This window comes from Mchenga conophoros, linkage group LG3, assembly GCF_057382185.1.
Source record: "Mchenga conophoros isolate Kocher_MC1m ecotype Shallow Benthic linkage group LG3, M_conophoros_male_GT1.1, whole genome shotgun sequence".
Classification (NCBI taxonomy): Eukaryota; Metazoa; Chordata; class Actinopteri; order Cichliformes; family Cichlidae; genus Mchenga; species Mchenga conophoros.
This window is the reverse complement of record NC_140528.1, coordinates 77,510,823-77,522,509: the sequence shown is the minus strand read 5'-3', so window position 1 is coordinate 77,522,509 and position 11,687 is coordinate 77,510,823. Positions and strand designations below refer to the sequence as shown.

Here is an 11,687-nt window from a genome sequence, read left to right as displayed (position 1 = left end):
ATTTTTAAAATTACTGACAGCACACGTGTGATTAAATGCAGTTTTTAATGATCGTAAACTGAGCAGCAGAAAACAATTGCTTCATAAACTCACAGTAGTTATGGATGTGCGCTTTTGACAAATATGAAACTGAATTTCCATATTTCAGCTGAGTTACATGTAAGCTGAAGTCACTGTTTGCGCAAAAATATCTTTTTTCTCTCCTACCTTTAAGCAGTATCTAGATGAGAAACTGTGAATGCCCAAATAATTCTTTAGATGAAAAGGTGGAAACACTGCGAGGCATAAACTCAACATATGTCTTCCCACTGGGTGGTGCAATTGCTTTGATTGTGGTCAAGTCCAAACTATATTGCTAGAAGGTTACTCTGTCTATTTTCACTCACCCTCTTGGTGTCTGGGTGAGCTCTGGTACTAAGAGTCATGCTTTTGCTTGGGTTTTGCCCTCTTCCCAAACAGGGCAGGGACCTTTGCAGCTCTAGCCGAGCATCAGGGCAGAGGAAGATGTAGAAGAGGGGATCCAGCAAAGTGTTCAGACTGGTCAAACCATAGCACAGGCGATAGATGAGGAAAAGTGAATGCTCCAGTTCACATGGATCATCAGTCAGCAGCAAGGATACAAACCTGTATCCACCTACTAGGTGGTAGGGTCCAAAGACAACAATGAAGTTGACAGTAATCACGACCAGAATTCCTACGATTTTGTGCCGTTCATGGGCGGAGAGGGATGGAGATTGCCTGAGTGTCACCCCAATGTGGGCTGAGGTGTAGCTGAGGGAGGAAACAGATTTGGAGATCAGAAACCAGCCTTTAATCTAATATACAAAACGTTCCAAAAGAACAGGGAAATATCCGATTTATCTAGAAAACATTAAATCAGAAACATATGTGCACATGTAGATTTTGGTATTAACTCACCCTAGGATGGCACATGGCAACAAGAAGCCTAGAACCACAGTGGCAATCTTAAATTGAGCATATCGGCGGCTGACGGGGTACTGCTCCAAGCACAGCAGTCTGTCAGAGTTGAACACAGATGGCAGCAGCCCACTCAGACAGAACAGGAAGGTTAGGATCCACACCGCTACACCTGACACTGCTGCTACTCTGACTGTTCGCACCCTGCGGCTGCTGAATGGGTAAACAATAGCCAGGCAGCGGTCTGTAGCTATCAGACACAGGAACATGACACTTGCATAGACGTTCACGTAAAACACGTAGCCAACTAGCTCACAGGTTAGCTGGCCATAGGGCCACTGGTGTGGACCCTGGAGGTAAAGAATCCATAAGGGCAGTGTGAGCAGTTGGAGGAAGTCTGACAGCAGCAGGTTGAGGATGTAGACCAGCTGACAGCCTCCGCCACCTGAGCGCCCCAGGTGGTACAATCCCCAAAGAGACAGCAGGTTGCTGGGGAGACCCAGAGTGAAGATGAGGCCATAAATACAGGTCAGTCCAAATATGTCCGTGTCTAAGGGGAGGTTGCAGGTATCGTTGGACATGTCTCTGAGGGTAAAACACGTCACATGGGAAACTTGAGGTGATCTCAATCAGACGTTGATTCACACTCACAGAACAGTGAGTTAATGTAGGAAAGCCCATCCATTCACTCAAGGCAGAGAGGAAGAAAGGAAGACTCTGTTCTCAGGTGCATTCTTCCTAATCACACGTGTCCACTCTGCAAGATTCATAAAGCCACTCTGCTGTGGAAAAAATCACCCTCATTTTTGAAGCTGTCACTCAACCAGGCTTCAGAGCATCCCAGATCCATTGGTGGAAATGAAAACCTGCAAAACAGATGCCATGAGTTTTTAAGTGCATGAAGACTGAACCCATAAAAAAGCTTAAATCCTTTGTACTCACCCCTCAGAGCTTTGAGACTGACTTTATTCCACAAATAGTGTGCAGCCCAGTCTGCAGCCGGGTGACCTGTGCTCAAGCAATGTTGGGAACACGTTGCCTCGACCCAGCCTTGTCTATTCTGTGATCGTTTCCTCCACAGGAAACCCACTTCTTCAGCTTTAAAGGCAACATCCTGAGGCAGGAGAACGCCTTTCTGTCCCAGAACAAAAACAAACTCCCACTTTTTCTGAGCCTCTGTCTTTCTTGCTTCTACAGCAGCCACAAAGATTAGGCATGGACAGGCACAGTGAGTGCAGGGATCGATGTGTCCGCTGATGGGAATTCCCAAAGAATTCTTTAGATTGTAGCTGGTCTCCAGCTACAATCCATCAATCATGTTAACCCATATGCTGTGATACCTCTAAACATGCTGTTAAACAACACCGAACGAACTATTAGGTATGTCGTGTGGAATTGTATTCATTAGCTACAGTTCTTTTTCATGCCTTAAAAGAGTTAAACTCTTCTCTTATCAAAGCACCACGTTTTGTGGTTTTAGATAACGTTTAGGGTGATTTTAGATCATTTATAACTGATCAGTTAAGGAAATTTTGGTTGAGGTTAGTGTTTATCTAAGTCTTCAGGAAATGAATGAAAGCCAACATATGTCCTCTAAAGACATGAAAATATAACTGTGCGTGTATGAACTTACTTCTGCTATTGTGAGGGCCAGAACGTTTTAAACTAGAGACGATATCTAAGCTCTCATTTTTGGACTCACTTTTAAAAGGTTAATTAAGTGTTAAGACTTGATGTGATGTCTAAGACTGGAATTACTATAGGGCTGGAATAGAAATAGGAATAGAAAGTTAGAGTGAAGAGAAATGTTCTCACAAATATAGTCAAAACAGTAAGTGTGCGTAGGTTTGTGTATTCTGTGTAGGTTAGAGAGAGAAGGTTGAAACCACAGCAAAAAAGGTGCAGATAGACAAACCTACCAAACCAAACACAATACTGTGGTAAAATTTATTGCAGGGTAAAAGAAGAATAAGCTTCTTCCCCAACTGATTTAATTAATAATTTGTAGTCAGTAAATGTTTTACACTTTGGCTCCGAGGAACTTTTTTCATACAGTGCAGACCGAAAAAAAAGAGTACACAATTGAAATTGTTTGACTGAAGAATGGGCGTATTGAAACAATAGGTATTACTCGGTATTTTTACCACATGGGTTCAGAGGGAGGGGAGCCTAATCACTCACTTTTGTTTCTTTTAAATGTCACAAAACTTTGATTCATCAGATAACACAAGTTTGTTATTTATAAATTAGAAAGTACATAGGTTCTCCAGAGCTCCAAATAAAGATCTTCATATTTCTTTGTACATGACTGGCCATAAAGACAGATGGGAGCCATGTACTGTACAGATTGTAAGTCAGAAGCAGTCACTCTAAATAGTCCTCCATAAACCCTGGTAGGCTGTGTATTTCTGCCAATCAGAGCACTCAAAGTGCTTTTTGATACAATTTGTCACATTCACCTATTCACACACACACACACATGAACACACATAGTATGGTCTTGCTATCCTTGTGGGGACATCTCATTGACATAATGCTTTCCCTAGCTGCTTATCCTAACCCTAACCATCAAAAATGAATGCTTAACCCTAACCGTTACCCTAAACCTAACCATAACCCAATTGTAACCCTGACACTAAAACCACATTCTGAGTGTGAAAAATGCCTTCAACCCCATGGGGACCTGGATTTTGGTCCCCACAAGGGCTGTTGGTCCCCACCAGTATAGTAAATTTCAGATTTTGTTCCCCACCAAGATAGGAAGAACCAGAACACACACACACACACACACACACACACACACACATATTAATATTGTGTTTTAATCTTTGGTTTTCAGGTATTTTTATCACGTATACACTTACATGCCACTGCATGCATTAGGGGAGATTGTTTGCTCAGTAGCTTGCCTGAGAATACTTGGACATTAGGGCCGGAGAAGAGAAGCCACTGATCTTCCAACTAACAGAGTATCTCTGGGCAAGATACTTATACCAGGTTGCTCCTGATGTGGTGATCAGCATGTGAATGTCAGATAGATCACTTAGTCATTGTATGAATGTGTCTGAATGGGTGAATGATGCGCGTTGTATAAATTGGTTTAAGTGGTGAAGTAGAGTACAAAATAACTACCGTAACTGTCGGGCTATAAGCCGCTACTTTTTGCACAAGCTTTGAACCCTGCGGCTTTTAGTAAGGTGCGGCTTTTCTATGGATTGTCCATGATTTTTGTCATATCGTAAGACGATTTGTTTTATTTGTTCCGCTGTTGTACAGCTCTGTGGTGGCCATCTTGTTTTCCCAGTAAAGAGGAGGCCTGCCTCAATTGCAGCTCTTTTATAGGCCAGTCTGTATTAAGAAGGCGTGTCTTTAGAGTATTTAAAGGGAGCAGGAAATGGATTGGGAGTCATTTTGAGAAGTTGCTGTCTGTATGTGCATGATGTTGGCAAGAGACAATAAAACAATTACTTCAATTAAGATTGAGTGAAGTCTGATGTTTCCCTCACCGCTCCTCGCGGCATAACAATTGGTATAAGTACAGTAGAGGCCCATAAAGTGTTGCAGAACAGTTTAACAGCATATGTTGGAACATGTTCTCCTCTATCGAGCAGTGTCTCTACCTGACTTGGTCTGAGGGTATTTCCAAATTTAGAATCTCAAAGAAAAAACTCAACAGACATTGATACAGTTGTCTCACTGAAAAAAACAATACTACAAGTACTATACTACAATCTGATTACGTATAATATAAGTGTAGTATTTTGACTGTTAATATAAGTTGCTTACATTTGTCAACATGATGATGGCGTTATGATAGTGTAACTCATATTGAATCTGAAACCCTGCCTGTGTGTCTGCATTTGTCTGAGATGTGACTCAAAGAGAGAGTATGAATTTCACACCAACTGCTGCCACATGTAACGCTCTCACGTACACTGCAGTTTGCAGTCCTCTAAACTTCAGCCTAAAACTATGCAAAGAGCACAACTATGTCAAAAAGCTCCTTTTCACAAAAGCTTAAAGCTTGGAAAGAGTTCATCTTGTTTGCTTTCATTGTTTAACCCTTTAAGACCTACCATAGAACCAAGTCCGCCAGAGCTTATCTTTATATTTTTACATGCTGTAGTGCCATTTTTGGGAGCATTTCAAGTTGCTGTACATCAATACAACCGTTATAGCCCAAATTTTAATAATATCTATGCATTAAGTCCATAGAAACTACATAAATTGCAAAAAAAGTGCAATAAACTACAAAAAAATTGAAAATCTTTTTTTTTTTTCACATATATTTCTAGTTAGAGAAATTTAAGAGGTTTATCCCTCAAAACTGTAAATACAGAAAAGTTGCAGAAAATAGTTTCCAACCACAGGAAATTGATTTTGAGTGTCTCCATAGTTTCATTTTTATATACTGCAGGAAAAACAAAAATAAATATTATAATGCAAATTTGCAAAAAAACAGCATGTGAATCAAAATAAACTATTACCAGCAGTGCAATTTGAGTTCTAAGCATCCCAGAAACTATTCAGAAAAGCATAAAGTCAAACATGACTTTTAAAAACACCAGTATAGGCTTATAAGGCCCTGAAGGTAAAAAAAAAAAAAAATACATTTTCCGCAAAAATGACGTCATTTCTGGTTTCGGCCAGGTAATGGCAGACATACAATAGTTCGCACTGACGTCTATTCCAGCGTGGGAAGTGTGGTGAACAGCTGATCGGATCGGCAAAGCGTGTTTCTGGAATATTATTTTTTTTGTTGCTGCAAGTGCTTTTTATGCAATTTTTGCAAAGCTATATGTGGAAGGAAACGGTGACCTAGGACAAGCTAATGGCATAACATGTAAGTACAACTCCTCCGGTTTATATGCAAAAAAATGATTGCGCTAGCTTACGTGGTTCCAGTTCAACAGGGATTCAAAAATAGTTACGCAAAACGGAGCGTTCCCGCTCCGACCGGTTTTAAAGGGTTAAACCCTCTGTTTATGAGGGGCAGCCAATCAGAATGAATTTGGCCTAAAGGGAGTGAAAGAAAGACAAGAGTCAAGTTAGTGAGTGGCACCCTTGAAAAATTTGCCAAATTTCCTCTGCTGGTCAATCAAGATGTATTGAGAAGTTTAGGTTTAGGGAGGTTTAGGTCCCCTTTAAGTTTTGAGGATATCTTTTGATATAAAAAGATATCCTATGATGTAAAGTAAAAGTATTCACCCTAAATGACAAATTTCCGTGGGGGTAATTCAAATCTTCGCTGTTCTAAACTGTTTGTAAATTTCTGGCAAATGCAGTTTTAGTCAAAGCAAAAATTTAAGGGAGAAATTATTGTAAAGACTAATCATGTGACACTGACTCTGTCAAGCTAAACGTTACAAAGACTGCATCATGTTTGGCTCATTTACTCTGGTTTCATTTTTCTCTTTGACCTCCGGCAGCAGAGGAGCCTACAGACAAAGACCAAAGCCCAGATGAAAATTCCAGTTATGGCTATGGTTAAAGCAGCCACATCCAGACAGAAGTAGGAATACCAAGGCAGATGAAAACCTGCTGACTGTAGGCGAGGTGCTCCTTTGTTCCTGATGACATATTCAATCCAAAAGATGGCAGTGTCCATTGGAGTCATTGGTTTGTCACGGTGTAGCTGGGACAGATGCTGCATGTTAGTGTGGAAAGAGGGATTCTCAAGAACATCCTTGAGAGCGCCCAGGAAGTCTTCTTTGGTCAGTGAGTAGGCCTCCACAACCCGAGCTGCACCACGCACCTTCAGCCGGAGTAAGTTGTCAAACTGGTCAAAGAGGAGGGGGAGGCCCACAACAGGAACACTGTGGTAGATGGCTTCATACAAGCCATTGGTGCCTCCATGGGCCACAAAGGCACGAGTCTTGGGGTGTCCCAGGAGGTCGCTCTGAGGTAGCCACTCCAACAGCAGGGTGTTGTTTCCGAGAGATGAAGGTTTTTCACCCACAAAACGCCAAATCACCTTCTGAGGGAGCTCAGCAAAAGCAGCAGCGATGGCCTCTGTGACCTTCCGAGGTAGGGCTGATATAAATGTCCCCAGAGACATGAAAACCACCCCGTGATCTCCGGAGCTTTGCATGAATGCTTCCAGCTTAGCGGGGAGTGGCTGGGCCTTTTTGCAGTGGAAGCCCCCTATATATACTACATTTGGTATTGTGGGCCGAGGGAACTCAAAGACAAAATCTGCCCCGAACAGCCAGATATCAGCTGTACGCTGTAAAGACAGCAAATCAGTACCTGGAGGGAAGTGTCGTTGGAGCAGGTCTGAGTAGGCAGGATTTATGATCAAGTGCTGTTCAATGACATTATAAAGATAATGCAGCATATTTTTGATTCTTTCCAGAAAGTCCATCTGATCATGGAGCTCACTTCCTGGCACAGGGACATATGAGATAGGAGAGGGAGCTATGGTGAAAAGACCTTCTCCAGTATTAATACAGCGCACATTAAAAACTATAGGCAGCTCGAGGTAAGTTGCAAGAAGTACCCCTATTGTCATACCAGGGTCAGTTAACATTAAGTCAAACTTGGTATCCTGTAGCTTCTGAATAAATACTGTGTCTTCTATTATTGTAGCAACTGATCTGGCCAAGATCTTGTGAACCTGATCAAACAAGGGTGTGATCAAGTACTGTTGGCAGAGCGTGCGTATAAATGTAGGATAAGTGCGACATTCCATAACAGCTGGTAACATTTTGCTGTAGTAGTTAATGTCTGTCTCATCCACAACCGTGCTTATATTAATAGAAGTATAAATGGAAGAGTTATTAGGGATGTACCAGCTCTTTGCAGAGCGCAGAACTGTGATGTTGTGGCCTCTGGAGTGTAACTGTTCAAGGATAAGTTTCATGTTTATCCAGTGGCTACCATCGACAGGGACTACCAGAATGTTGCTGCTGCTACATGGAGGGGGGCTGAGAAGCAGGAAGCAGAGCAGTGTCACAAACAGAGGGATGGAAAGACCGGACATTTCCTGGAAGAAATAATAGAAACAAAGAATCAGACTTGTGACCTCAGTAACTTATAACCTTTTAGCATTCACTAAAAGGTTATTTATCCATCTGATAACCAGCAGACACCTGGATGAAGGAGAAGAAAAACAATAATATGTGACATATTTAAAGCACAACCACAGAACTCAGAGTTACCTCTCGTCTCCATACTGACTTGACCTGGCCTGTCTGTTTAAAAGGTACAGGAAAAAACTGAGTCACTGGTGAAGGACCTAAGATTCAGACTGGTTTTTGTTTGAACCCCACATTCAATAAGCAAATGTTCGTAAAGTAATTAGAAGCTGATTATCCGCTCAGTTTACCTATAGTGCAATATAATATAATTATATAATTACTCCAAGAGTCTATCCAGGTCCCAGTTAAGGTTCATGACTTACCAAGTCACTGGTGAAGCATCTAAGATTCAAAATGGGTTTTTTGTTGTTGTTTTTTAGCAATATGCTAAATAAGCATATGTTCAGAAACTAACTAGGGCCAATAATTGAAACTTTGTCATGTCCTTTAATAGGCTGTTCATGCTCAAAAGCCATCCAATGTGGCTGAATTAAAACAGTTTGGTAGAAATGGGTTTGCTACTTTAGCAATTTACCATTATTATGCCATTTTTGTTGCATCCAGGGTCCTCAGTTTAAAAAGAACTCTGCAGGAGACCCAGGTGGAAGCTTTAGAATCCTTTACTTTGGCAGAGTCACCATAGGCCAGTAGAGGTCATATTATTATAGTAATTCTGAAGCAACTCTTTTACTCTCAGGATTTTTATACTTAAGATAAATATTCTGTTCATCCCTGCACTCACGTAAGATACTTAGTCATATTTTGCCTATTACTCAGCTTTCTGACTTTCTCATGGATGAAGAAACAATAAACAGACATACATGTCAGTGACAGGCTCTGAAGCTACTCGTCATGTTACAGATCAGAGTTTCTGAGTTTGGGGCTGTTGGGATCTTTCCAAGACAAAAGAAAATATTGTATGTAAAAAAAAAAAAAGATAGATCAATGCAACTTTCTCCTCAGAAGTTGTTCCATTTTCCAACTTCGTCAGAAGTGGCTCATGTGAGCTTTTTGCTACACAAGTGTGCAGCGTAAAGGCACCTTTGATTTTTTTTTTTCATGCAGATAATTGAGGAGCTTACTCTGTGTAAAACAAGTAACACATTATTAGTTACCTGTGATCAGTAATGCATTAGATTACAGCGGTACAGAAAAAGTTCCTGCAAGTAGTTTGAGATGTGTTACATCAAGGGATGGGAATCAAGACCAGGTTTGCAGTAGTCCAGTTCCTTGGAACTGTAAGCCTGCCTGTCTGCTGATCGGACATATTGGTCCCCCTTGTATTTTTGCTACAATCAGATTTCAGTTTGTGTACTTAGGAGGAAAGTAATGACAGAGTCTGCAGCATGGATATTACTTTTGTTTTTGCCCGTGTATTCTGTGTTCCGTTATAATCTGAATCATAGTTTAGTTTAGCATTTTGTACAACTCAGGCTTGTTAGAGTACAGCCAAAAAGCTGCCTTCCTGTGTTACGCCTCGCCTCTAGAGCTCTGAATTTTGAGTCCATTGCCTACCACACAGCAGCATCATGAAATCTTTTCAAATCCCATTCCTAGTTATTCCTGACACTAATGTCCATATAGCAAAATGAGTATTCAATCATATAAGACATTAATATTAAACAGTTTATTAAAGGCGCTATTAGGGGGCTATACAAATATATAGTCCCTCAGACTTCACTTTTCCAACAGTCTATAATCGGTGGCTGGAATTCTTCACACATCCACCCTCTAATCTTTAAACATATTTCAAATAGTTGCGTTCACCTTTGTGCATTACACTGTATAAAATCCCCACTGACAGTGACATGTAAAGCGCTAAAATAATACACAAATAAAGTTGTATTATGGCTGACATATTGTTAAATTATAATAGAACTTACCTATTTCTTCCAAAAGTTTGACTTCCAAAAAGTGTTACTCAAACCGAGATACTGTGTGATATATTTTTTCCTGTACCTTTTAAACAGACAGGCCAGGTCAAGCCAGTATATAGCCGAGAGGTAACTCGGAGTTCTGTGGTTGTGCTTTAAATATGTCACATATTATCGTTTTTCTTCTCCTTCATCCAGGTGTCTTCTGGTTATCAGATGGAATTTTGTTTGGTTTAGTACAAAATTACCCCTCACCTTCTCTCCTGATTTGCTCAACATTATTAATCATTTTCTAGAGGACGGTTTAGTGACAGTCTTATCCATGTGAGAGCCCAATTCAACAGGTTTCTATTCTGATTCTCAAAGTCTACTGAGCAAAATTAACTTTTTGTACAAAACTCTAGTCACTTATGAGACAGGAGTTAGGTCAGTAGTAAGACATTTTTTTAACTGTCCTAATGGAATTGGGTTGCCATTTAATTAGTGCATTCTGAACTTACTGACCAGTCAAAACACTGGCAAAAAGCTTTGCTCTTCAAATCACACAGAGAGTTGGGGAAACCTGCAACAAACCTTATAAACAGTACATTTGCACTGAATGAATGTTTGAACCCCACATTCAATAACAACCACAGAACTCAGAGTTACCTCTCGTCTCCATACTGACTTGACCTGGCCTGTCTGTTTAAAAGGTACAGGAAAAAACTGAGTCACTGGTGAAGGACCTAAGATTCAGACTGGTTTTTGTTTGAACCCCACATTCAATAAGCAAATGTTCGTAAAGTAATTAGAAGCTGATTATCCGCTCAGCTTACCTATAGTGCAATATAATATAATTATATAATTACTCCAAGAGTCTATCCAGGTCCCAGTTAAGGTTCATGACTTACCAAGTCACTGGTGAAGCATCTAAGATTCAAAATGGGTTTTTTGTTGTTGTTTTTTAGCAATATGCTAAATAAGCATATGTTCAGAAACTAACTAGGGCCAATAATTGAAACTTTGTCATGTCCTTTAATAGGCTGTTCATGCTCAAAAGCCATCCAATGTGGCTGAATTAAAACAGTTTGGTAGAAATGGGTTTGCTACTTTAGCAATTTACCATTATTATGCCATTTTTGTTGCATCCAGGGTCCTCAGTTTAAAAAGAACTCTGCAGGAGACCCAGGTGGAAGCTTTAGAATCCTTTACTTTGGCAGAGTCACCATAGGCCAGTAGAGGTCATATTATTATAGTAATTCTGAAGCAACTCTTTTACTCTCAGGATTTTTATACTTAAGATAAATATTCTGTTCATCCCTGCACTCACGTAAGATACTTAGTCATATTTTGCCTATTACTCAGCTTTCTGACTTTCTCATGGATGAAGAAACAATAAACAGACATACATGTCAGTGACAGGCTCTGAAGCTACTCGTCATGTTACAGATCAGAGTTTCTGAGTTTGGGGCTGTTGGGATCTTTCCAAGACAAAAGAAAATATTGTATGTAAAAAAAAAAAAAAAAAAGATAGATCAATGCAACTTTCTCCTCAGAAGTTGTTCCATTTTCCAACTTCGTCAGAAGTGGCTCATGTGAGCTTTTTGCTACACAAGTGTGCAGCGTAAAGGCACCTTTGATTTTTTTTTTTCATGCAGATAATTGAGGAGCTTACTCTGTGTAAAACAAGTAACACATTATTAGTTACCTGTGATCAGTAATGCATTAGATTACAGCGGTACAGACAAAGTTCCTGCAAGTAGTTTGAGATGTGTTACATCAAGGGATGGGAATCAAGACCCGGTTTGCAGTAGTCCAGTTCCTTGGAACTGTAAGC

At 40.4% G+C, this 11,687-nt stretch overlaps 1 protein-coding gene and 1 pseudogene across 1 annotated transcript; both read right to left on the bottom strand.

Annotated features, from left to right (window-relative positions):
- Window positions 1-43: 43 nt before the first annotated feature.
- Window positions 44-1,997, bottom strand: LOC146580575 (G protein-coupled receptor 4). The gene is made up of 3 exons (XM_085269629.1): window positions 1,861-1,997; window positions 919-1,784; window positions 44-771 (listed from the first exon to the last, which is right to left on the bottom strand). The coding sequence occupies exons 2-3, from the start codon at window positions 1,497-1,499 to the stop codon at window positions 348-350; spliced, it is 1,005 nt and encodes a 334-aa protein (XP_085125755.1). The 5' UTR covers window positions 1,500-1,784; window positions 1,861-1,997; the 3' UTR covers window positions 44-347.
- A 4,313-nt stretch (window positions 1,998-6,310) lies between these two features.
- Window positions 6,311-7,900, bottom strand: LOC146580574 (UDP-glucuronosyltransferase 2C1 pseudogene; annotated as a pseudogene).
- Window positions 7,901-11,687: the final 3,787 nt, after the last annotated feature.

What these genes read in the sequence shown, in the direction of transcription:
- LOC146580575 (XM_085269629.1), bottom strand. Translation starts at nt 1,499, where the DNA reads ATGTCCAACGATACCTGCAACCTCCCCTTAGACACGGACATATTTGGA. An exon ending in TTGCCATGTGCCATCCTAGG is followed by an intron (nt 772 to 918) that starts GTGAGTTAATAC and finishes TTCCTCCCTCAG; the next exon opens with CTACACCTCAGCCCACATTG.